This window comes from Ochotona princeps, chromosome 15 (genome assembly GCF_030435755.1).
Source record: "Ochotona princeps isolate mOchPri1 chromosome 15, mOchPri1.hap1, whole genome shotgun sequence".
In the NCBI taxonomy this organism is placed as follows: domain Eukaryota; kingdom Metazoa; phylum Chordata; class Mammalia; order Lagomorpha; family Ochotonidae; genus Ochotona; species Ochotona princeps.
The window spans coordinates 7,284,671-7,308,248 of record NC_080846.1 but is presented as its reverse complement, the minus strand read 5'-3'; the positions used below and the strand labels follow the sequence as shown (position 1 = coordinate 7,308,248).

General features: G+C 55.3%; 1 protein-coding gene across 2 annotated transcripts; it reads left to right on the top strand.

Annotated features, from left to right (window-relative positions):
- Nucleotides 1-9,529: 9,529 nt before the first annotated feature.
- NCF4 (neutrophil cytosolic factor 4) lies at nt 9,530-23,169 on the top strand. 2 transcript variants are annotated; one of them, XM_004589540.2, is made up of 10 exons: nt 9,530-9,721; nt 13,206-13,290; nt 13,646-13,799; nt 15,981-16,051; nt 17,682-17,809; nt 18,772-18,829; nt 19,418-19,516; nt 20,091-20,224; nt 20,478-20,543; nt 22,661-23,166. In XM_004589540.2, the coding sequence occupies exons 1-10, from the start codon at nt 9,684-9,686 to the stop codon at nt 22,854-22,856; spliced, it is 1,029 nt and encodes a 342-aa protein (XP_004589597.2). In that variant the 5' UTR covers nt 9,530-9,683; the 3' UTR covers nt 22,857-23,166. The 2 variants fall into 2 exon arrangements, with proteins under 2 accessions (XP_004589597.2, XP_058529366.1); XM_058673383.1 differs by lacking the exon at nt 9,530-9,721 and having other exon boundaries at nt 12,742-13,290; nt 22,661-23,169.
- The last annotated feature ends 409 nt before the right edge of the window (nt 23,170-23,578 follow it).

The window sequence follows — 23,578 nt, the reverse complement described above, 5'->3', positions numbered from 1 at the left end:
CATAAAAATAGTTTATTTTAAAGCCTTTCAATAGGGCTTCAGCATTCCAGTTCCAGATTATAACAAGAAGACAGTGTATTTAACATATTTCAATACATGATGATCCTGGTTCACATTTATGATTGGTTGAGTAGCTCTTACTTGAAATGCTTTGGACCAGAAGCATTTTTTATAAGTAAAGGACACACATTGTCAGTTTCACCAAGTGCAAGGCATGTGTACTGCCTTCTTCAGGGAGGGAGGACTGGATGGTCTCTTGGGTCAGGAAAGTGCATTGCTTAATTGAGGAGGTTGGGACAGCGGAGCTTTGTGTGTGTGTGTGTGTGTGATGCACTAATGTGTGACAGCTCTGAGTGCTCACCTACCACAAAGGCCAATACATAACATTTAAAAATCAACCAGTGAAAAACACCAACATAAGCTGTTTTATTTTTAAAAGATTATTTTTACTGGAAAGGCAGATTTGCAGAGGGAAGGAGAGACAAAGAGAAAGATCTTCCATCTGCTGGTTCACTCCCTAAGTGGCCGGAGCGGAGCCGATCTGAAATCAGGAGCCAGGAGTTTCTTCTGGATCTACCACCTAGGTGCAGGGTCCCAAGGCTTTGGGCTATCCTCTACTATTTTCCCATGCCACAGCAGGGAGCTGGTTGGGAAGTAGAGCAGCGGGGACACGAACTAGTGTCCATATGGGATCCTGGAACGTACAAGGTGAGGATTTAGCCACTGAGCCTTCGCGCCAGGCCTGTAAGCTGATTTTTTTTAGAAATGAAGACACATTTATAGGAAATGAAGGCACAGGTCAGAGCAGCTCCTTTGGGAGTGGAAAAGGAAGAGCAGGCATTTCCAGCCGGGTGCTTCAGGCTTGTGAGATGCTTCATTCACACCTAGATCACCGAATAGAGCCACTAGGGGGCAGCAGAGAGCCGAGAAGGTGGGGTCAGGTATCAGGGCAGTCCCACAGTGGTGCCCACAGGAGGTCCAAGGACCTGGCAACATCTGCCCTGCCATCATCATATCCTGCAAATGTGTTTGAGGGGAGTGAGGGGCACAACCACATTCCACATGGGGCCATGCACGGACCCGGGAGGCCAGGGTGCGAATGCATGTGCAGGGGAGCTGGGCAGAGCAGGACCTGGAAGAGGTGACCCCGGGGAAGAGAGGGAGGAATTGCTGGAGGAAGTCAAGAGCCTGCTGTGGAGTGGCCAATGGGTACACTACTCCGGGTGGTTGACCATGACATTATGACATTATGACTAGGCTCAGCAGTAACATCATGGCTGTGACTGGCAGTGATGTCATTACTTCAGTTGGCAGTGACATCGTAACCTTTGAACACATACACACACACACACACACAATTTGAACTCCCACCTACCTTATCTGTGTGATGGGAGGATCCCACAAATCCAGTTCTGGACACCCTGTTGGTGACAGCAAGTATAGAGACTTTATTGGAGCTGTAGAGAAACTGTGTGCACAGGGGTCGGGGCACCGTGGCCCAGAGGGGTCTCACTGCCCTGTGGGGTGGTGTTGGGCAAGCAGGGGAGGTGCAGGCTGACTAGCAAGAGCTCTGGGCATTTGGTCTCGTAGCCACAGTGAGGCTGGAGCGATGGGAAATGCAAGCATTAGCTGCATTGGGGAAGGCCTCCCTGGGCCAGTGTGCAGGACCCAGATGGGACAGAAGGGTGGAGAGCAGCTGCTAAGCGTTCCAAGGAGAGGAAGAGGCAGGATCCTGGGGACTCTGGCCTGTGCTGGGCTACTTTGTGTTAGAAATGCTCGGGGCCCACTGACTTTATAAAGACAGGCTGTGCTCAGCTCGTTGTTTGGGAGGCTGCATGGGATGGCACAGCCTCTGGTGGCGGCTCCTTGACTGCACCACCAGCTCGTGGCCCATGAGATGTTGGGAACCTTTGTGGGAGGAAGGGGTCCCAGTGTGAAACAGGAAGCCACAGAGAAACTGGAGTCTTGTAACCCCTCCCCCGGAAAACCTCCAGATGACCTTAAGGATTTCCACTTTGAGGTTCTGTCCCTTAAGGTCTAGCCCGTCCCAACATCACTGCCTTGGAGACCAAGCTCTGAGACAGGAACTTTGGGGACAAGCACAGCCAAACCGTTGCACTCAGCAGGAGTCCTAGTATGCACCTGCCTGCCAGCCTTGCCCCTCTTTCCTTCCCAGAGCCCTTGCTGGGCCTTTAGGATGGATATGTTCTCACAGGCCTGGTCCCAGAGGAGTCTATACTGCACATTGACCCTTGGCACTAGCGGCCCTAAGCCCAGAAGTCACTGGACTGAGAGTCAGGTGGCAGCCAAGCCAAAAGAGTGGGAGAGACAGCAGCCAGCACCTTCAAGGGGGCAGCCTTAGGTGGCTTTGACTGGGGGACGGAGCAAGACAGCAAGAGGTTGTAGGATGCCACCGACTGGCAGGGCTGGGGCAAGGGGAGAGGAAAGGAGAGCTAATGAATCAACAGGATGAGGAAGGACAAGGGCAGAGGCCTGCAGGTGCCAGCTGGGAGGAAGTGGAGCAAGGTTCAGTGTCATGATACTGCAGGCTAAGCCCTCATCTCATATGAATGCCAGTTCAAGTCCTGGTTGCTCCAATTCTGATCCAGCCCTTTGCTCATGCCATTGAGAAAGCAGCAGAAGACGGCTCAGTGCTTAGGTCCCTGCATCCATGTGGGAGGCTTAGATGGAGCGGCAGGCTCTGGGCTTCCGCCTGGGCTGTCGTGGCCATTTGGGGAGTAAATAGTGGATGGAAGATCTTTCTCTCTCTCCTTTAAAAGTAATTCTGCCTTGTAAATAACAGTATGTATATATTTATGTGGAACAGCCAGGATTCACACCAGTGCTGTGATATGAGATGTTAGCATTGCAGACCATGGCTTACCCGTGGCGTCACAATGCAGCAGGCAGGCAGCAGTGGCCGAGCCTCAGGGAGGAGGTGACCCCCCCCAAAATCAAAGTGCCCATGTGTCCAAATATGTGCCCTTAAATATTTACAGCAGCTTTGTGGTTTTCTTACTTATTAAAGATTTATTTGTTTGTATTTCAAAGGCAGAGTTCCAGAGAAAAGGAGAGACAGAAAGATCTTCCAACTGCTGGTTGAGTAGGCAATGGCCAGAACTAAGCTAGGAGCTAGCAGACTTCTTCCAGGTCCCCAACCTGAATCTAAGGGCCCAAGCACATTAGCAAGGAGCTGGATTGGAAGTGGAGCAGCCAGGAACCAAACTGGTCTCCATAGGGGATGCTGGTGCCAAAGGCAGAGACTTTAGCCTACTATGCCATGGCTCCGGCATCACTTCTTTGCTTTGCCAACCCCAAATTGGAAGCCGCACTAGCATCCATAATGGGAAGCACCTGGTGGTATATCCTTACAGTAAAATTCTACTTGGCAACAGCAGAAAGTATAAATTATTGATGCACACAACACTAATGCCCTTTAAAAGTACCTTACTATGAAAAAAAAAAACAAGCATAAAAAAAGCTCACATGCTGTGATTCCGTTTGTAACAACTTTCAGAAATGGCAGAAGGGGAAGCCGATCAGGACCTGCCGGGATCTGGTGGGGGTGGGGAAGACAGACCAGCTGATGGTGGAAATGGCACAATATCCCAAACCCTCTGCATAATACGTTTCCAGCTGGGGAGCTTTGTGATGTGTACACTACACCTGGAGATGTCTGGCTTTTAACAACCAAATTCAAGCCACGTTGGGAGGTGCATGTCCTTGGTTTGCTTCCAACAGTGGCAGGTGGGCGCCCCTCCAGGGGCAGCGGGCCGGTAGCATAGGGACGCATTGCCCAGTGACCTTGCTCCCTGTCTAACACTCTCCAATCGTTTCTCCTTCTTCCTTGAATAAGAGCCAGGAAATTAGTGCAACCTACATGTCCATCTGCCCCAGTGACTGACCCCGCCACTGACAGGGCCCGGAGCAGTAGCACACGCAGAGGCTTTGGTACGACGAGGCTAATTATACATCACCACAAATGAGGCCAGCCAAACGCTAGGGAAAAAAAAAGCCAGATCCAGCCTCTTGCCTTCACAGACTCACAGTCATGACAGTCTAGGAGGCTAAGTTCAAATGGACAGTTCCTGGACTCCTTGCAGTGCTGTTTACCAGAAGTTGGGGGCCTCGGAGGGAGCCCCAAAGACACAGCCAGGCACCCCCTGCCTTCCAACATGTTAAGGATCTTGGAGGTGGAGTCAGGGAAGCTGGACACAAAACATGTGTCTTCTGATTTCTCCTGGGATTACACACATGTGCATGTGTGGCAGTGCCCATGTGCTCATGCGCGTTGTAAACACATGCGTATGGGTGAGTGTGGGCACACGTGGACATCCATGTGTGCACTGGATGTGAGGGGACTTCAGAACATTTGTAGAGCAGATAGAATTAAATTCATTTTTGTGCCAAAAAGCATGAAATGCATAAGCATTTTTTGTGATATGCATTTCCATGAACTTTCTGGAGACCCCTTGTTGCACACAATTTTTTAATTTTTTGGTACCAGAATAAATTTGCCTTTTCATTCCATTTCTATGAGTGCTTTGTGCCTATTTTTTAGATTTGTTTATCTATTTGAAAGACAAAGTCACAGAAAGAAACAAAGAGAGAAAGGGAGAATCTTCCATGTGCTGGCTCTGCAATGGTCAGAGCAGAGCCTATCTGAAACCAGGAACTTCTTCTGGGTCTCTCACGTGGGTGCGGGGCCCCAGCACTTGGTCAGCTGGTGCTGCCTTCCCAGGTGCATTAGCAGGGAGCTGGATTGGAAGCGGAGCAGCCAGGACTCGAACAGATGCCCATATGGGATGCTGGCACTGCACGCAATGGCTTAACCACTATACACAAGTCTGCGTCATGCATGTTTCTTGCGCGATGGTGCTGGGTTTATGTCGACATCCTTCCTGGTGTAGGGTGAGAGCTAAGGGAAGGCTGGGGGAGTGAGTCAATGGCACGATGAGGACACGTGGGGCACAGTGGGCAGAGCAAGGGTCGTGGAGTCAGCCAGGTTGGAGTCCCAGCCTTCCTGTCCTGCTGTCTGTGTTGGATACTTAGGTGCAGTAGCCTAATCCTACACAGCATCGATTTGCTCCAAGCCTGAAGGCGGGGCTGAGGGTGTTGTGGTGTCGGTGTCAGAGTGAAGCAGCACTGTCAGAGCCAGCATGCCCTGAGCTGGGCCACCTGTTCACCACTCCAAGGGTCTTCGGAATTCTTGCAGACAGCTCCTCCCTGTAATGCTTCGGTATCCTGAAAGTCACACAGTAAACTCAGTGAATCTTGGCTGTCATCCTGTTCATGGTCAAGAGGAAAGGAAAGTCGGGCTCCTTAGCCCCGGCATCATCTTTTCCTGCAGGCTTCCCAGACTCTGGCTGACCCAGACATCAGGAGAGGGCATCAGGGTACAGCAATGTGCTCTCAGGCTTGGTCAGCTCAAGTGTCCACCCTGGGAATCCACTGCATCTGTATCGAGCCGGTGATGGCATTCAACCTCTAGGTGGCGCTACGAAGTGGGAACCCAGCTGCTGACTCGCGGCCCCCCTAGTGGTCAGTTCTCATCAACATCATGATGAATTGCAGGGCCACCGTCACCATTGTGGGAGAGTTGAGGATCATGGTAGACAAGGGCAGGAAACTTGGAATTTAAGGCACTAAGTCTCAGGATGGAGAAGGATAAAAAGTGCAGGGGGAGAAAGAGGACATAGAAGAAACCACACTCACTAAGGTTGTTAACATCCAGGACCTACTGACCACATAATTTTGCCAGGCATCCTACCAGCCCATAGCATCCACTGTCTTCTTGCATACTTGCTGAACAATAACGTTGTGTCTCATTTCCCATGTGGTACACAGTAAGTGAAGGGCCATAGTAGTGGATTAATCATACAATGTTACCATGGAGAAACGTGGGCAGCGCTGGCCAGCGAGGTCACATCCTAGTACATGGTGGAGCCAGGACAAGTGAGCACCAGCTGGCACTGCCCACCCAGGGAAGGGCGGGTCTTGTCTTCAGAGAGTTTGCTGTCATGGGACCTCTTGCCCTCCCACATCTCCCTGCTGACTGCACACAGCCAGGGCCTGCCAGGGGCAGCTATTTCGGACTCAGGGCAGAGGTCCAGTAAGCTCCCCTTGTAAATCACCCAGGAGACACATGTGGGTCAGGATTGGGGAACTGGGTGCATGAGGGATTCCTAGGAATCTTACTCCATCTCGCCAGGGATTTTTCCCTTTCCTCCCGGGACAGCAGCTGAGGCAGGCAGTCGGCCTCTGGGTGTGCCCGCAATGGGCTTGCGGGGGAGTGGGGACACGGGGACATGGCCTCCTCCCCAACCCCTGCCCTGTGCTCTGAAGTTCTCAGCCCTGACCACTGGCTGGGTCAAGAAGTTTTTGCATGGGACATCTGTCCTGGAAGGTGTGAAAAGGGGTGTGTGTTTCTGTGGCTCGCTGGGGCTGGAGTGGTTGGAGTTGGGAGGGCTGGATGGAATTGGGGGTGCAATGCAATTTTTCCTGAAGAAAGTGGAACTGTGTATCCCATGTGAATCAACAAGCAGAGTGTGGCGATGCCCTGTCTCGAAAAGGCCCCTGGAGTTTGCCCTGAGTTCTGGAGCCTATTTTGGGGGCATTTTCATCCTCTGTGTCCTTGTCTCATTGCTCCCACATAGCAGCTCCCTGTCCACCTCCTAACCCACAGCTTCAGGTCCTAGGAAGCTAGGACTGGGTCAGGAAGTGAGGCCAGAATTGGTTTTTGCTGTGACTGAAACCTGTGTGATGTAAGGCCTGGGCTGGGAGCTGTCGATTCTGGCCCTTCAGGGGGCTGCTTTGGGGAGGAGTGGGGATGGAAAACCACATCTTGCCTCTCCCAGAACCACTTGCCAACTACTCCCTTCATGGGATGTCCAGAGCCTCAGTCCTCTTTCAGCTGCTGCCCCCCACCCCCGACCCAGCACTGGCAGCAGGAGACCCATGGTGGGGATTGGGGCAGGGGCAGAACCACCACAGTGCAAGCCGGGAGCCCACTGCTGACGGAGTGTCTGGACTCAGATTACAGCAGCTCAGAGCTCAGGTCCAAAATTAGTAGTGGCATTCTGCAGGCTGAGGAGCCAGAGAAATAGCTGGATTCAGCAGAACCCCCAGCAGGTACATGAAAAAGGGACGGAAAGACTAGGGGCAGGGGAAGGATGCGGAGCCATGGACCCACCTCTGGCTGCAGAGGGGGCTGCCCAGGGTCGGGTGTTGAGGTGGGGAAGGATCTTGTAGAGACTTGGAGACACTTGCTAAGGGAAGCCTAAGGGCTTGTCCTACTGAAAACACACACACACACACACACATCCACACACGCATGCGTGAATATGCACATGCTGAGAACAGAGCAGGAAAAAGCCTTATGTGCCAGGCACTTGTCCTCCATTTCTCACCACCATGACACCAAGAGGAATCCTGTTTTACCGACGAGAACAGAAGGAAGCAAGAAGGATGTGCAAGTCATCCAAGTGCAGGTGGCAGGCATCTTGACATCACTGTGGTATGGACTGTATCCCACAGACACATTCACGCCTCCCTGTACACAGTCACATGTGCCTGTTACACAGTGCGGGTTTGCAGCCTCGCACACCCCACTTGCAGGACCACATGGCATGGCTGCAACCTCCACTTCTCATGCAAATGGTGCTAGCGGTTGCTCTCTTTCCTGAGTGATTCTAAGCCATGCCTCTCTTCCTCCAGCAGTGTCCACAGAACTCCTGGCCTGACTGCCCGTGCCTGGCTGCTGCTGCTGCTTCTATTGCAGCTGCCTGCTTCCTGGTTTGCACTTGCTCCCAGGGAAACTCGCTTCAGGCCCAAGGCTGTGACCTGTTCTCCAGGAAGCCCCAGACACCATGGAGCCCGGCCTGGAAGGATGGGTAAGACAATCCCTGGAGTTGTGGCATCCTTGTCACTTCTGGCTCTTCGGGTGCGAATTGGTCAACATCTGTGCATCTGCGGTTGGCTTTCCCAGCAGTCTCTGTGATGTCACCTGTAACGATGATGGTTTGGGAGTTCGTGGGGTGGCCCCCTACAGGCTCGGCGACTCCCCGTTGCCCATGTGGAGGTGTCAGTGTGGGAGTGCTGCACCCCTCACATGGTTTCTGGTCGGACCTAAACTTTTTGACCTGGTGCCTGGGTCCCCTGTTCCCCTGCAGGCCTGGGAAAGCCCCTAAACTCCCACCATGATCCTGGAATGACAATGGTGAAACTGAATTTGCATAATCAACTCTGACCAACTCCCAGATCTGCCCAGAGGGAGCTGAGGCCAACTTCCCGTCATCCACAGCTCTCCGTTTCCAGTCACCACCCTGGCATCCCCTCTCCACCCTTCATTGTCCCCTGGGCTGTGGCCACCAGCCCCTCGCTCTTAGAAGCTGCCAGCTGCACTGCCTCTTGCTTGATGCTTTTGTGGCTCACATACTTACTCTCACAGCTTCCACCTGCTTTACAAGCTTGGAGTGGCACCCCTCTCTACCCTGCCACCCTAGCTCTGTGGTCCAGACACTGTGCTCTCAAGTCCTCGTGGACCAAGCATCTCTCCCTGCCTTTTTCTCGTTCTCCAAGGAGTCTCCCAGCTTTGTTCTCCAAGGAGTCACTCTGGTCTTAAGACTGTGGGGCTGGGCCCTGGGGCAGGGGAGGGGGAGGTTTGCTGTGTGCTAGGGGTGCTGACTCTACCTGAACCACCTTCTCAGAGTCTCGGGTCCCTCGGGGTGACTGCAGGTCCCTCGGAGTGACTGTGGGTCCCTCGGGGTGGCTGCGGGCAGCAGGGAAAACACTGGAAGGCAGGGCTTGTGGACCGCCAGATCTAGCAAGTTCGAGAGCTAGAACAGGACAAGTTCACCAGCCTGACTTTGTCCCCAGAATCCACTTGTCACAGCCTGGCAGGAAGGGTTTAGGGGACAGGGAGAAAGAGCCTGGCTAGGAGGAAGATGCGCTGCTGGACACGGTGACATGGCCACTCTCTTTCCTTTCTCCTCCCTCTGCTGCTTTTTTAGCACTGCCCCCCAGCACATGAGCAAGCAAAGGCATGCACTGAGTGTGTGAGAACACGTGTGGCTAGTCGGGCTTTCCTGCCCCGTGGCGTTCTTCCTGGGGATGGAGGGAAACTCCCACTGGGGTCACATGGTTGTGCCCCGTAGCAGAAGCCACAGAAACATCTCCCTTGTTAAAGAATACGGGCTGAGCACCTGCTGCATGTGGAGTTGGGACCTCAGAGAAGCTCACACATGGACGAACCATTCTGACAGTGCCCAGTGCTCTGTGGAGCAATGACAGGGCTCTGTGAGGGGCCCCAAGATCCAGAGGCTCCTCATGGCTGGGCCTTCTCTGGGAGCCAATGGTATGGACTTGGCATCGAGAAACCCCGGCCCCAAGTCAATGAACTCCACCAGATGCCTGATGCCTGAGCACAGACACTTCCCTAAAGGCGTGCTGCCAGGGCGATGTGGGGTGGGGGATGGCAGGAGGAAGTATGGACCCAGAGAGTGGAGGAGGAGCCTCCCACCCGCCAGAGAGGCAGGGGTGTGTCCTCCCCAAAGTGGCCCCTGGGGACTCCCAGACCACAGCCTGAGACTGGGAAGCAGGTGGCCAGAGGAAGTGAGAGGTGAACTCTGCCCCCGGCCCGTCTAGCACGAGCGCCACCTGCTCTCCTCTGAGCAGCAGCAGCGATGGCCATGGCCAAGGCGCAGCAGCTGCGGGCTGAGAGGTGAGTACAGGGGCCCCCCTCCCTGGGCCTGGCTGCCCGCCGGGCTGGGGGCTTGCGGGGCTGGGGGAGGGTGGAGTAGAGGTCTGGGCCCTTCTGCAGACCTGACTGGTGAGAGTGGTGAGGCTTGAGCCAGAGCCCAAGTACTCAGAAAGGCAGCCTCTTGAAACTGCTTTGAGGAACTGTTGATGAGTGGGCCACACCGCCCCCTCTTTGACACCGGGAAGAAATGCTGGGGCTCTGAATGAGGTGTGGCCTGCCCGGGGTCACACAATGCGTAGGCAGTGGCATCCAGAGGGAACACAGCTGCTGTCCTGGGCTCCAGGCTGGGCTTTTAGTCTCACAGTGGCCCCGTCAAGCAGAATCAGAGAACTGAGATGCTTCCCTTTATTCAGAACTTGGCTAAATGTCACCTACTCCAGGAAGCCTGCCAAGACAGCCCCTTTGTGCATCCTTCTGTTATCAAGGGCAGAGCATCGCATATTCATTTATTCTTTCTCCTCCCCCTTCTTCATTATCGGCTCCTGCACTAGAGGCAAGGGTTTCTGGTTTGTTTTGCCATGTCAAACTAAATGCTCAACAAATGCTGTTGTGTAAACTGACAAATGGTTGCATCTGTGAGCTGGAGATGGCAAAACAGAGGCCCTGGGAGGATAAAGGATTTCCTTCATGTCCTGTGGAGTGAGAGGAGAGGCGGGAGCTTGGAGGACAGCTTGGCTGGGGACCTAGCCCTGGCCCACAGCCTGTGTTTTCTGGATGCTTCCTTGGTAGGCAGGCCTGCGTTTCCAACTGCCTTGGGGACACAGAACTTGGCCTCTGCACTTTGGCCTGGAGTGTCAGCTGATGGCAGATGGCCTGAGCCCATGGCGGCTGCTTAGAACAACATCTGTAGGCTGGCTTGGGCCCAGGTGGGCAACAGGAGGGTGCATGATTGGATTCTACAGCAGGGCGAGGAAGCTGGGGGGTCTGCAGCCTATGGCCCAGCCTAGAGGCTAGGCCAGTACCTGGGAGCAGCAGCCCAGGCCTCCAGGGGGCTGAGAGTGGCCCTGAGCTTGGGGGTATGGGGAGTGGGTGATGTCACCTGTCAGGTTCCAGAGCCTCTGCTCCCCAAGTTGTCTCACAAGAGGGTCCTGACACTGCAACTTGCAAACCCCCACCTTGCAGAAACAATAGCTGTTTGAGGCCCCAGGGCCACTTCCTACTGCTAAGAGTGCATGGTTGGCAAGGCTGCCTACAGCCCTGGAACCAGCAGCACTGAGAGGGCCTCCCCTCTTTGTCTCCCACCCTTCCTCCAGCACCTGTGATCCTCATGGGGTCTCGGAGCCATATCCTGGGGCCAGGTGGCCCCCTTTGCCCCTCCAGTGCCTCTTCTGACAGCTGACCCCAGGTGGAGGAGGGGGAGGCAGCCTAGGGAGAGGGTGCCCTGCACACAGCAGACCCCTGATCCTGGGACCAGGAGGCCAAAGAAGGCCAGGGCAGCTGCAGACTCCATGTGTTCTGTTCCAGTAGACATATTTGGAGGACCTGCTGAGTGACAGGTGCCCCAAAGCCAGAAACACCTGTCTGCCTCCCCACCCTTGGCCACCCCCAGGCCAGGTTCTACAGCCTGCTGCTTCCATGTATTGCAGCCCATGCACCCAGAGCCCCTGCAGGGCCTGGGCAGGGTCTGCGAGGGCACAGCTACACCAGGGGCCACCCATGCAGTCTCCTTGACGCACTTCCCACCAACCAGCCACTAGCACACAAAGCCCTCTTGGGGCTTCCTGAGCGCCTAGTGGAGCCTGACTCTGCTTGCTGCTCCTGCCGTGCTCGTGTGTGTGTATGTGTGTGTGTGTGTGTGTGTGTCTGCCTTCTTTGTTTCCCAGGGGACCCCAGCCTCTCAGAGCCTTGGAGGACACTTCAGCCCTCCTCGTTGGACTTGCAGATGGGAGCTTCAGGGCCATGTCTGCCATGGCCTTGCACTGTGTCCACGTGCGTCACCCCTGCCTCAGCTGCTGATACTGCAAGGGATGGCTGAGGTTCCTCTGGAAGGCACGCATATGCCAGGAGAGTTGGCTCTGTCTGTCCCACTGTGGAACAGTCTGAATCCTGTTTATGTGTTGCTTCTCTGAGTCATGGCCCATGTAGCGGCCCCACTCAGTTCCTCAAACTTGCCCCTCACGCTTGGCCACAGGCTCTTGCACTTTCTGTTTCCCCATTGACACTGGGGCTGCTTTTTCCAGGAAGTCCTCTCTGACCACCCTGTTGGTTACATTGTGAAACATCCCCCAGCATCTCCACTGCATTTTGCGCTTCCCTTGGAAGGCAATGGCCACTCCTGTTCAGGGACTGGTGGGCGTGACGTCTGGCTCCTTCACTCCTCCTTGGAGCTGTGAGATCGCACAAGGCAGGATCCCACAAATGTTCACATGCTTGGAGCAGCGCCCGGCCTGCAGTCAGGGCTGCATGAGGATGTGTGGAAACCTTTGTGAGTTCTGATGGGGAAGGAGACCGCACAGCGCTGGGACCCCCAAGGTCACGCAGGAAGTGTGTCTGGAGCCAAGCCCCAGCTCTCCCAGCCAGCTGGCTTCTCAGCACCGTGGGAGCCTCATCTGACAGAGGAGATGCTGTTGGGAATGGGGAATGCACACAGGGCACCCAGCTTGCACCCAGGACATGGTCAGCTCTGGGTGCTGTGATCCAACCTGCTTAGGGGCCACTCACACCCTCTGGCTCCTTTCTGCCTCTGCCTCACAGGACTACCCAAGACAGGAACAGCCTCAGGGGAAGAAGGGATTGTACGAAGTGGTGGGGAAACGGCCACCCTGGCATTTGTTCGCTGCCTGCTGCTGGCTGAGCTCCCCTGTTCCCAGCAGCAGCAGCCTCCTTGGTTCTGCAGCTAGACACCCCGGGTCACCTGGAGGTCACATATATGGACAGTGGTCCCCACAGGCTTTGTGATGCTTGTCCATGGCAGCCTCTGTCTGCCAGTCCCTTCCCAGCAGCCACCCCTCAGCCCACACCAGGCACCTGCCTCAGGACACCTGGACCCAGTCCTGGTGTCTTCTGTCTGCTGTCCCCACTGCCTGCCCTGCCCCCATCTCCTGCAAGGCCACCTTCCAGCCCTGGCTCACTTTTATTCTTTTCAGAGGCTGTCCTCCACCTGGGCACAGTCAGCCCCATCTGGTCTGGGGGTTCAGCCTAGCATTCAGACCATGGCAGGTGGGGACTTGGTTAACCCCTGAGACCCAGCGTAGAGCAGGCTCTTAGCATTTTTGTTGTTAATGCCTCATTTCTCATCAAGCACCTGCTGAAGTGTCACCCCACATTCAGGTCCGGCCCCCTACAAGTTCCACTGTGTACCTTCTTACGTCCACCCCATGGTGCCAGCAGCCAGGCCTGGCAACAGATGGGGTGTGAGGAGGGACGCTGGGTGCCCACTGCCCACACCTGGTGGCCCTGGCACACACCAAGGCCGTGACTGGGACTTGTCCGGGGCCTCCTGCAGTGACTTCGAGCAACTTCCAGATGATGTCGCTGTCTCTGCCAACATCGCTGACATCGAGGGGAAGAGAGGCTTCACCAGCCACTTTGTAAGGGAAGCTTCCATTTCTGAACCTTCACTTCTAATGTCTGACCTCTGACCTGTGCTCCCTGACCTCTGAGCATCCAGCTCTCTCCCCTCTCATTGCAGTGGTTCTAACAGAGCTGATTCTACCCCCCTGAGGACAGGGTAGCTGCTGTCCCTCGCGGAGGGCTGGGCTGGGCACCCAGGGCTGCCACTCACCACATCCTGGTGCCCCGGGACATTTCCACCTGTCCACAACCAGCTTTGAATTATGTGGTCCCCAGCTGCTTTCCCTGCTTCAAGATCTGAACCTGCCTCAGGTCTGTGAGGTCCTCCCCACCCCCACTTCTGAGTCCCCACCCCCACCTCGCCCTCCCCAGGTTTTCGTCATTGAGGTGAAGACCAAAGGGGGCTGCAAGTACCTCATCTACCGCCGCTACCGCCAGTTCCACGCCCTGCAGAGCAAGCTGGAGGAGCGCTTCGGCCCCGACAGCAGGAACAGCTCTCTCACCTGCAGCCTGCCCATGCTCCCAGGTGAGCTGCCCCACCCAGCTGCCGCTTACCCCTGCCCCAGCCTCTGCCCCAGGCCTCTGCCTGCAGCTTCGCCAACACCGTCCAAGTGCCCACCAACTGGTTTGTTGCATGCCCTCCCACCCCTGCCCTAGGTAGAGGGGAAACAACGGCACCCCCTCTGCACCACCTGTGTCAACTTGCCCAGCATTCGGGCCTCACAGCCTTGACCTCTGATGACCTTTAGGACCATGCCGCTCAACTGCCCACCACCCAGAAGGCCAACGTTTGGAGGAAGCGCAGAGACAGGGCCTGGGTCTGCCTGTTTCACTGTCCTTTGCCCTCCCACCTCCTTCCAGGAACGCAGCTCTGAGCCTCCCACCCAGTCCTTGGGGCCCTCATCCTGCCACCTGCCCCATCCTACATGTCCACCTATGTCCTGCCCCTCGCTACTTCTCCCCTGATGGGAACCTTGCTCAGCTCCAGTCCTCACCTCCCAGCCTGCTGCTACAGGGGTGCTATGCTGGGGCAGCCCACCGCGCACCCTTCTCGCCCTGCGGGGGACCTTACTCATCCTTCCCTGGATTTCAGTTCCAACTCCACCTCCAGCTCTTCCTCTTCCTCTCTCTCTCTGTCTTCAGGGAACCGATCTAGTTCCCACCCATCTGCTCCATAGGTAAACTGAGGCCTCCAGGGGCCACCCTCCTGGCTCCCTGGGCTGCGGGGAGGAGGTGGCTCACTGCTCTGAGCCATCTCTGCTCTGTTTCTTCGACTTCTCAGCTGGGCTTGCCACTCAGCTGGGCTTTACCTCTCCCGCTCCTTGTTGGTCCCTGGATGAGACCCCTCCACTCAGGCTTCCCACTGAGCTCATGCACATCTGGCCGACTTCCCTCGCCTGCTCCTTCCTCCATCACACACCCTCCACTATCTGCGCCCCCACTGCAGGTTCCGGTTGTCTTCCTGCCACATCCACTGTCTCTCTTACTGCACCTGTCTCCTCTGCCATTCTCCAGGCCACCATCGTCTCACGTCTTTTCCCTCCAGATTCCCATAGTGGGCAAATTGCCACTATGCCTGTGACTTTAATGTCATCTACATACCTTATTCCCACAAAATCTCACATGCCTAGCTCCAACCCAGGTGCTTCCTGGCTACCCTCCAACCATCACCTTGACCCCCGCCCCCGTCTGTCCTGTGGGCATTGGGAACCAGGCAGGCCTCAAGCTTGTCCCCTGGGGCGGGGGGTGGTGCTCTCTGAGAGATGGCTCCTGGATGAAGGCTGCTGGATTGGACATCGGTCCCTCACCGGCCATCACCTGCTTTTAGGAAAGGATTTGTTCATTCATCCTGTATGCTTATCCAGGCATCTCTAGCCCTGGGCTCTCAAGCGTGGCAGCTTATCAGAAGTTGCTGAAGAGACTTAAAGGGTCCTCCTGCCTGACCCCACTCCCAGAGATTCTGATGGAACTATTCTAGGGGCAAGTCCTTTGCCATCTTTGTGACTTGAACGTGCAGCCCTGGATGACCCATGGCCTTGGGTGACGGGGATACAGCTGTGAGCCCAAACAAGGTCCTGTCCTGTGGGAGCTCAGAATCTGCAGTGAGTGTGTGTGTGCATGAAGGTGAGAGCGAAAACATGTGTGCGTGACTGTGAGAGCGTGAGTGTGAATGGGTGTGCATACGCATGTGCACATGTGAGTGTGTGAATGTGCAGATGTGTGTTGTGTGTGTAAGAATGTATGAATGCATGTGAGTGTAAGTGTGCATGAGTTTCTGGTGTATGAGTGTACATGTGTGAGTGTGTGAGAGTGCAAGTGAGTGTGTGTATATGTGAGTGTGAGTGCATGAATGCGTGAGTGTTCATGGATTTCTGTGTGTGTGTAAGTGAATATATGTATGAGTGCACAAGTATGAGTGTGAGTGTGCATGCATGAGTGTGTGTGCATGCGTGCATATGAATTATGAGTGTGCATGAATGTGTGTGGGTACGTGAGAATGTATATGATTGTGTGAGTTGTGTCAGCATGTGTGTGAAAATAGGGAACAAATGAGACCAACAAGACCTACAGCAACTGGCAGCAGTGCCAATCAGGGAATCAAGGTGGCTGTGGGGTGGTGTCCAGGCAGCCAGTACCCCTGCCTGCAGGGGCAGCCCAGCCCCCAGACCACATGCGCCCAGCTCCTGACACGATGGCCTCTCCTCAGCCAAAGTCTACGTGGGTGTGAAGCAGGAGATTGCCGAGGCACGCATCCCCGCTCTCAACGCTTACATGAAGGTACCAGTGACCACAGGAGGGCCCAAGGTCTAGGGCAGGTGGGGGGGCAGGTGCCGCCCTGGGCATGGCCTTGGGCACTAGGCTGGCTCTGCTGTTCCATTGGTTCCTGAGCCAGGGAAGAGAAGCAGGAGCCTCCTGCTACTGAGGTCCTGGGAGCTGGAGAGGTGCAAGGAGCCCCCCTGTAGCCCTAAGTCTGTGGGCCCTGGCTGTGCCAGGCATCAGGTCACATCACCCATTCCATCCTGCACCTGCTTCCAAGGGCATCCTGGGGTCACACATAGGCACAGACACGCCCATATAACAGGCGTGTGACTAACTGACCAGGCACTCTACAAACTACAGATCCACTCCAGGCCACCAGCCAGGGTTCCTGAGTGAGTACCAGGGGCGCCCTTGTGCCTTCCCCACCGTGAGCCCATGAGAGGGGGCAGAGGGGAAGAAGCAGAGGCGGAAGCCACAGTGGTCAGAGAGGACAACCACTGGCCAGAGCTCCCCGGGGGAGCGGGGAGGCCTGGGGCTCCTCAGCAGGTGGAGAGTGCCCCACTGTTGGAGGAGGCACACACTTGTGGCTTGATGAGACTTCCTAAGATAGGGCTCCTGGACCAGCCCAGCCTGCTGCCTCCCTAGGCATGGCCTAGGTGGCACCGAGCTCGTTGGGCAGCTCCAGCTCCCTCAGCTCTGGTTCTTGCATCCGCGACTTTGGTTCTCAGAGCGGCAGGAAGAGTGTGGGACTCAATTGTGTGTCTGCCACTCCCTTCTTCCACCCCATGGACCACATAGCTGTCCCCGCTGTCCCTGCTGAGCCTCAGTCTCCCCTGAAGAAGCACAATTTTTGGCTGCAGGCTGTTTTGGGGTGGTTCAGGAGTCCTCTGCCCCCCCAGCTGTGTTAGCATCAGCTAAGGGTGACCCAGCTCTGTCACTTGTTGAACTGTGTGGCCCTGGGCAGCTGCCTCCACCTCTCTGATCCTAATTCGTAGGTGATTTTGAGGTGGATTGAGGTTGCCCACATGGCACCTGGTGCCATGCTGGCATGCCCACTGCCAGCTTGGGGTACCTGTTACCGAGTTCCTCCCTAGTGATAGTGACCTGGGCCGGGAATGTCCAAAGTGCCAGCTGCTGGGTGGCCTCCTCTCTCTCTATCTCTTTCTTCCCATTCATTCATTCAGTCAGTCAGTCATTTGAAAGGCAGACTTGCAGAGAGTGAGACAAAGACAGAGAGATCTTCCATGTACTGGGTCACCTCCAGATGGCCACAATGACCAAGGCTGGGCCAGGTGGAAGTCAGCTTCTTCTAGGTCTCCCTTGTGGGTGCAGAGGCTCAAGGACTTGAACCATCCTCCGCTACTTTCAAAGTCACGTTAGCAGTAGACTGGCTTAGAAGTGTAGCCACTGGAACTGGAAACAGGGCCTATAAGGGATGCTAGCATTTCAGGTGGCAGCCTCACCCACTATGATGCTACCACACTTGCCCCCCGCAGCTTTCCTATTGAATGACTTGCTTCTTTCACCAGGCATGGATTCATTAGTAAAAAGGAGGGTCATCTTGGGAGGGAGGGATGGGGCTGGCCCCTGCTGGGTAGGCAGCTCCTCCCCCTGACGACCCCTCCCTGCTCTGCCCCTTACCATGTAGAACCTCCTCAGCCTGCCCGTGTGGGTGCTGATGGACCCCGACATCCGGATCTTCTTTTATCAATCAGCCTATGACTCAGAGCAGGTGCCTCAGGCGCTCCGCCGGCTCCGCCCACGCACCCGGAAAGTGTGAGTGGCTGGGCCCTGGCAGGCCAGGAAGGAGAGGGGCAGGGCGCGGGCAGATTGGTTCTAATCCTGGGTCGTCCAAGCAGCTGGGCTTATGAGACGGGGTTGGGAAGCCAAGACCAGGGCCCGAGGGGCATACTGTGGATGCTTTGGATCTGAGGAGGCAAACCTTGGAGGATGGAGCCAGGGATCCTAACCAGGGAGGGATGGTGCCATAGCAGCTATAGGGGCCAGCCCACGAGCTGGAGAGAGTGGGAGCCAGTGAGGATGAAGGAAGAGGTACTGCATGGACAAGGTGTCGCTCCCAAAAGCTCCTGAGGCCCTGCTGGGGGTTCTTACTGTCTACTTGCGGCTCTATCCCAGGATATCCTGCCGCCTCCTTACTCTCAGAAGTCCCCAGTCTCATGCAGCCCCCTCCTAAACACAAAATCATCGTTCCCAAATTCAAGCCCTGAAGGCACATTGGGTTGCCAAAGTCAAGGTCAACATGACAGGACAAGAGGTTCCTGAGCCCCCACCTCGCTGCAAGTCACCTCAGCTCCACAAACCTTTTTCTAACCCAGGGCACTCCACGTCCCCTGGCAGGCAGGGTCTGATCACCAGCTGTGCCACGTGCCAGCTGCAGGCCCTTCACCCCTCCCAGCCTCAGCTTCCCTTCCATAGAAGTCAGAACACTGACACTCACCCCAGAGGTGAGTGGTAGGGAGCAGGGACAGAACCCACTTGGAGGCGCCTGTGCTCTTCCCAGCCCTGCTCTTGGGACCTCTGCTGCCTGCTCCCTGGCAAGGAGAGAATCAGCAGGGCTCCCAGGAGAGCTTTGTGTGTGTCCTGGGACTGCCACTTCACATCCTTCCCTATGCATAGCCTTCTCTGCCACTCCCAAAGGCCTTGGCTGAATGCAGAGAAGTAGGGAGCTGGACCCCGAAAGAACTGGAGAGCTCACAATCCCTCTTACTTCTCCGCAGCAAGAATGTGTCTCCACAAAGTGCCAGCTTCAACCGCACAGAAGCCCCCCGAGCAGAGGTACCCCATCCCCCATTCTGGGGCCAAGACACCCCTGGGTACCTGGGGGTGCTGGGCACTGGGAGTGGTGCTGGTGGGTGGGGTCAGTCTTGACCTCTGACTCCAGGCAGCACCGCCCAGCTGGGGGAGGGGCGTGACCCATGCATCCATGTACCTGCTCACCCAGAAAGCGGTCAGGCCTCCTCCGGGCTGGCCAGGCCTCAGGGGCCAAAACCTCAGTCAGACACGACTCAGACCAGACTTCGTCAGGCTGGGCAGTGCCCTGGTGGGATACATGGCTGGGGGTCTGGGAGCCCTGGTGGGGCATGAGGCTGGCAGCCTGGGAGCCTTATGGATGGTTAGGGGAGGAGTCTGGTCCCAAGAAGGGAACCTTTCACCCTGTGTATACTTCCCCTGGTTCCCGGAAATCAGGAGACCTGGACTGCACACCAGCTTCTTCACTAATAGTAGGGTGGCCTTGGATCAGTCACTCTGAGCCTCAGTTGGCTCCTCTGGAAGATGGGACACCAAGAAGGGCATAAAGCATCTCCTAGGTGCTCTGCGAGGGCTGTCTCCTCCGTCCCTTCCCCTGCACTCTCCCCACCCCAGGCTCTGTTTGACTTCACTGGGAACAGCAAACTGGAGTTGACATTCAAAACCGGAGATGTGATCTTCCTCCTCAGTCGGATCAACAAAGACTGGCTGGAGGTGAGGGCAGAGGTGATGACAAGGGCTGACGTCAGGTGGTAGATGAGGATGAAGCTGAGGTTGGGGTGGAGATGGAAGTGAAGTTGGAGGTGATTGGGAGGTGAAGAGGGGTGATGGAGGTGAGGAGGGCTGGTGTTGGAGGTGAGGAGGAGGTGACATTGGAGGTGAGGAGGGGTGGTTATGGAGGTGAGAACGTTTCAGGAGTGCTGGGCAGAGACAGAGACTGTGGAGGGGTCAGGGGAGGCCATGTGAGGGTGGTCCTACGGAGGATGGTCCTACGGAGCTCAGGCAGATGGCGGGAGGTGGCTGAAGGAACACAGGCCCTGGGAAGAAGACTCTTGGGTCAGCCTGCCCTTGGTTCTGGCCCACACAACTTCTCCCGGGAAGTAAGCTAAGCTTTGAAGCGCCTTCCTTGGTCTGTAACAGGTTCTTGTCAGGGTGAAACTGCCCACCCAAGACTGGACCTTGTGGTCTCTGCTGCCCACCGGGGCACCTGTATCCCATCTGCACCTCCCACTTCCTCTCCTGTGGAGGACCCAGAGCTTTGTGGAAGCCCCTCTCTGTTCTTCCTCAGGGCACCGTCCGGGGAGTCACGGGCATCTTCCCCTTCTCCTTTGTGAAGATCATCAAGGACTTCCCTGAGGAGGACGACCCTACCAACTGGCTTCGCTGCTACTACTACGAAGACACAGTCAGCACCATCATCAAGTGCGTGGCCTGCCAGGACTGGGGAGGGGCCTGTCCACTCTTCTCATCCTCCCTTACCATCCCCTGCCATCCCCTGCCATCCCCTGCCATCCCCGTGCCACATTCCCATGTAGGTCTGCCCTCACTCTAAAGCCTGCAATGGCCACTAGGTAAGCCACAGTCCTGTTACAAGCTGTCAGGGTTCATCCTCACCCCCAGGCCCCACCATCATCCTGCTCACTGCCCTGCCTTTCAACTTATATTCCTCACTCAGGGACATTGCAGTGGAAGAAGACCTCAACAGCACCCCGCTGTTCAAGGACCTGCTGGAGCTTATGAGGTGAAAACTCAGGGCCTGCCCTGGGGCAGAAACAGAGGGAGCAAGCCAGCAGGCTGAGGGGTGGGGGCTTTGTCCCAGCTTGCTGTCATTGTATCCACAGCCCAGCCCTGAGACTGGGGGTCACCTTGCCATGCTGGAGATAAACCAGGGTGGGAGCTGTGGGGGTGAAGTGATGTGGCTGAGGTCATCCCGTGTGTGTCTATAGCTTTGTAGCTAGAATAGATTCTGTCGCTCCTGGACTTGGCCCTGCCACCATCAGGGCGCTTACCACCTCCCGAGCCCCAGGTTCTGATTGCACAGGCATTTTAGAGCACAGTGGTCACGGCCTCATTCATGTTTGTGACAGTGAAAGTCAGCTTGAGCATCCAGGCCCCAAACCTCGGGAACCAAGGGGCTCCTACAGGTGGGAAGTTTTAAGTGCTACCATGACCTCCTGACACACAGACACGTGGAGAAGTCCCTACTTCTGCTGGGATGGGTCTCAGTGGAAACCCAGATGCCCTGAGCCCAGTGAATACAACGATAGTCAAGCCATGTGTCTGTGGACCCTGGGAACACTGCATGGGAAAATGGGCTTAAACCATTCTGATTTGGGTGCAAATGTAGTTTTCTTAAGTCCATACATGGTTTTTTCCATCGTGTACATTTTCCAGGAACATTTTGAAAGTCCAGTGTGTATGAAATATGAATGGGTCTTATGTGTAGACCTGGATCCCAGCCCTTAGGTAGCTTATAATGTCTATGCAAACATTCCCACATCACTGAAAATCTGAAATCTGTGGTACTGCTGATCCCAAGCACTTTGGTTGAGGGATGCATGACCTGTGGGACTTCCTCATGATGGCAAAGAATGTCAGGGCTGACGTCAGAAAGACAGAAGGATGGGAAGTCATCTTCCAGCTTGCTGATCACAGTGTGTGTGTTCATGTGTGTGTTCATATGTGTGAGTGTGTATGAGAGGGTGCATGTGTGCATTGTTGGAATGTGTGCCTATGTGTAAGTATGTGTGTCAAACGTGTGCATGTATGTTGTGAATGCATGTGTGTACATGAGTGTGTCCTTGTGTGCACAAATGTGTGAAAGTGTGTGTATGTATGTCATATGTAAATGAGTGTGTGCATGTGTGTTTTGAGCATACACAAGTGTGTGTCCATGTGTTCACAAGTGCATGCTTGTGTCTCATGTGTGAGTGAATTGTGTGTGGGGTGTGTGTGCACACATGTGAGAGTGTGTGAACGTGTGTACTTGGTGTACATGTATACATTGTTGGAATGTGTGCACATTATGCATGTATGACTGTGTGGTGTGAGCATATCTGTGTGTGTGTGAGAGAGACAAGGAGAGAGCAGAGGATGGCGCTCTTCCTGCCCCACACTGAGCAGCCCCAGCGCCTATGAGGTCCGTGCAATTAGTTTCACACAGGTGTCCCTTCTGGAGTCTTATTTTGCTTTACTTTGTCCCCAGCCAAACCCACTCTTCTTAACCACAAGAGTCCTTTTTAAGCTTTTAACAATTCGTGCATTTTAGTTATTTGAGAGACACAACGAGGGAAAACTCACACCCACTAGCTCATTCTCCAAGTGCTGACCGCAGCCAGGACTGGGTCAGGGGGGAGTCAAGAACTGGGAACTCTGTCTGGGTCTGAAGAGCCTGAACTTTTCACCTACTGCCTCCCAGGAAGCTGGACTCAGGAGTGGAGCTGGGACTTGAACTTGGGAGAGCCAATGTGGGATGCAGACCTCTTGAGTGACATCTTAACCACAAGGGCAGATACCCCAGGGCCCCCACAGTGCTTAACTTAGAGTGCACCCCACATGGACATTTCAAGCTGAGCCACAATTTTCCTGTGCAAGGCCGTTTTCTCCTGCTGGTCTTCAGTTCCCCATTTGCACAGAGGAAGGTAGGGCTAGTTGGAGGATGTGAGACTATTGGACAATAAATGGATTTGCCAAACACTGACATTTCTAGTTCTCCTGTTCAGGACCTCATCCCTCCCTGCCTCTCCACTTAGATCCAATGTCTTTGGGTTCTCTCCTGGGGCCTTAGATTAATCCTAAGTCCCAGGGTTCTCTCCTGGGACCTTGGATTAACCCCGACCTTCCCCCCCTCCCCACCAGGCGGGAGTTCCAGAGGGAGGACATCGCTCTGAACTACCGGGATGCTGAGGGGGACCTGGTGCGGCTGCTGTCGGACGAGGACGTGGGGCTCATGGTGAGGCGGGCCAGAGCTCTCCCTTCCCAGAAGCGCCTCTTTCCCTGGAAGCTTCACATTACTCAGAAGGACAACTATGGAGTCTACAACACCATGCCCTGAGTGGTCAGTGCCCAGGTGCCCGGCAAAGTAGCTCCTGGTCCTTGGTCGGGGATGAGGGCTGGGGTAAGCATGGAAGATGGACAGATGTCCTGGCACAGGGCTGATAAACCCCTTGGGTTTGGGCTCAGGCTCAGCTCCCTCACTGATCTCTGCATTAAATAAACCATTTCCTCACTAAGGGAGTCAAGTGCCACTAACAGACACTAGCAGGGCCCCTTGTGCCTAGCAGGTGGCTGGAGTGTGGGTCTCTAAAGCAGTCACCCACTTCCTGGCCCTGTCACGAGTTTAGAGAAGCCTGGTGACATCCTTATCCCTGCTGCTTACCTCTCCTTTACCCATCCCATCATTCCTAAGATTGGCCGCTGGCCTTGACCAAGCTGTCCACTCCCCCATGGCCTCCAGGGTCATGCCAATGCCAAGTCCTCCACTGTGCAGTATGGTCTGGCACCTTCCTGGTTGCCACTGTCTCCAGTTCAGGGCAGGGTGGGGTAGACTTGGACCCCACTGGGAGAATAGGGAGTGGTGAAAGGTTGTGGTGTCTCTCTTGAGCTAAAGGTCCTCCTGTCCTAAGCCACCAGTAGTTACCAGATGCTCTCTCCAGAATGGGATGTGGGGATCTAGCAAGTGAAACGCTCATCTAACAGGAAAGCATCAAACAGACATCAAGCACTTGAGGGTTCCTGAAAATAGTCTAAGGAAAACAGCCAAGGTGGTGGAGCCAT

Coding starts and splice junctions, on each gene's coding strand:
- NCF4 (XM_058673383.1), top strand. CDS start 13,078: ATGGTGCCAGCAGCCAGGCCTGGCAACAGATGGGGTGTGAGGAGGGAC. Junction 13,800..15,980: donor CAGCCTGCCCATGCTCCCAG/GTGAGCTGCCCC, acceptor GCCTCTCCTCAG/CCAAAGTCTACGTGGGTGTG. Junction 16,052..17,681: donor CTCTCAACGCTTACATGAAG/GTACCAGTGACC, acceptor CTTACCATGTAG/AACCTCCTCAGCCTGCCCGT.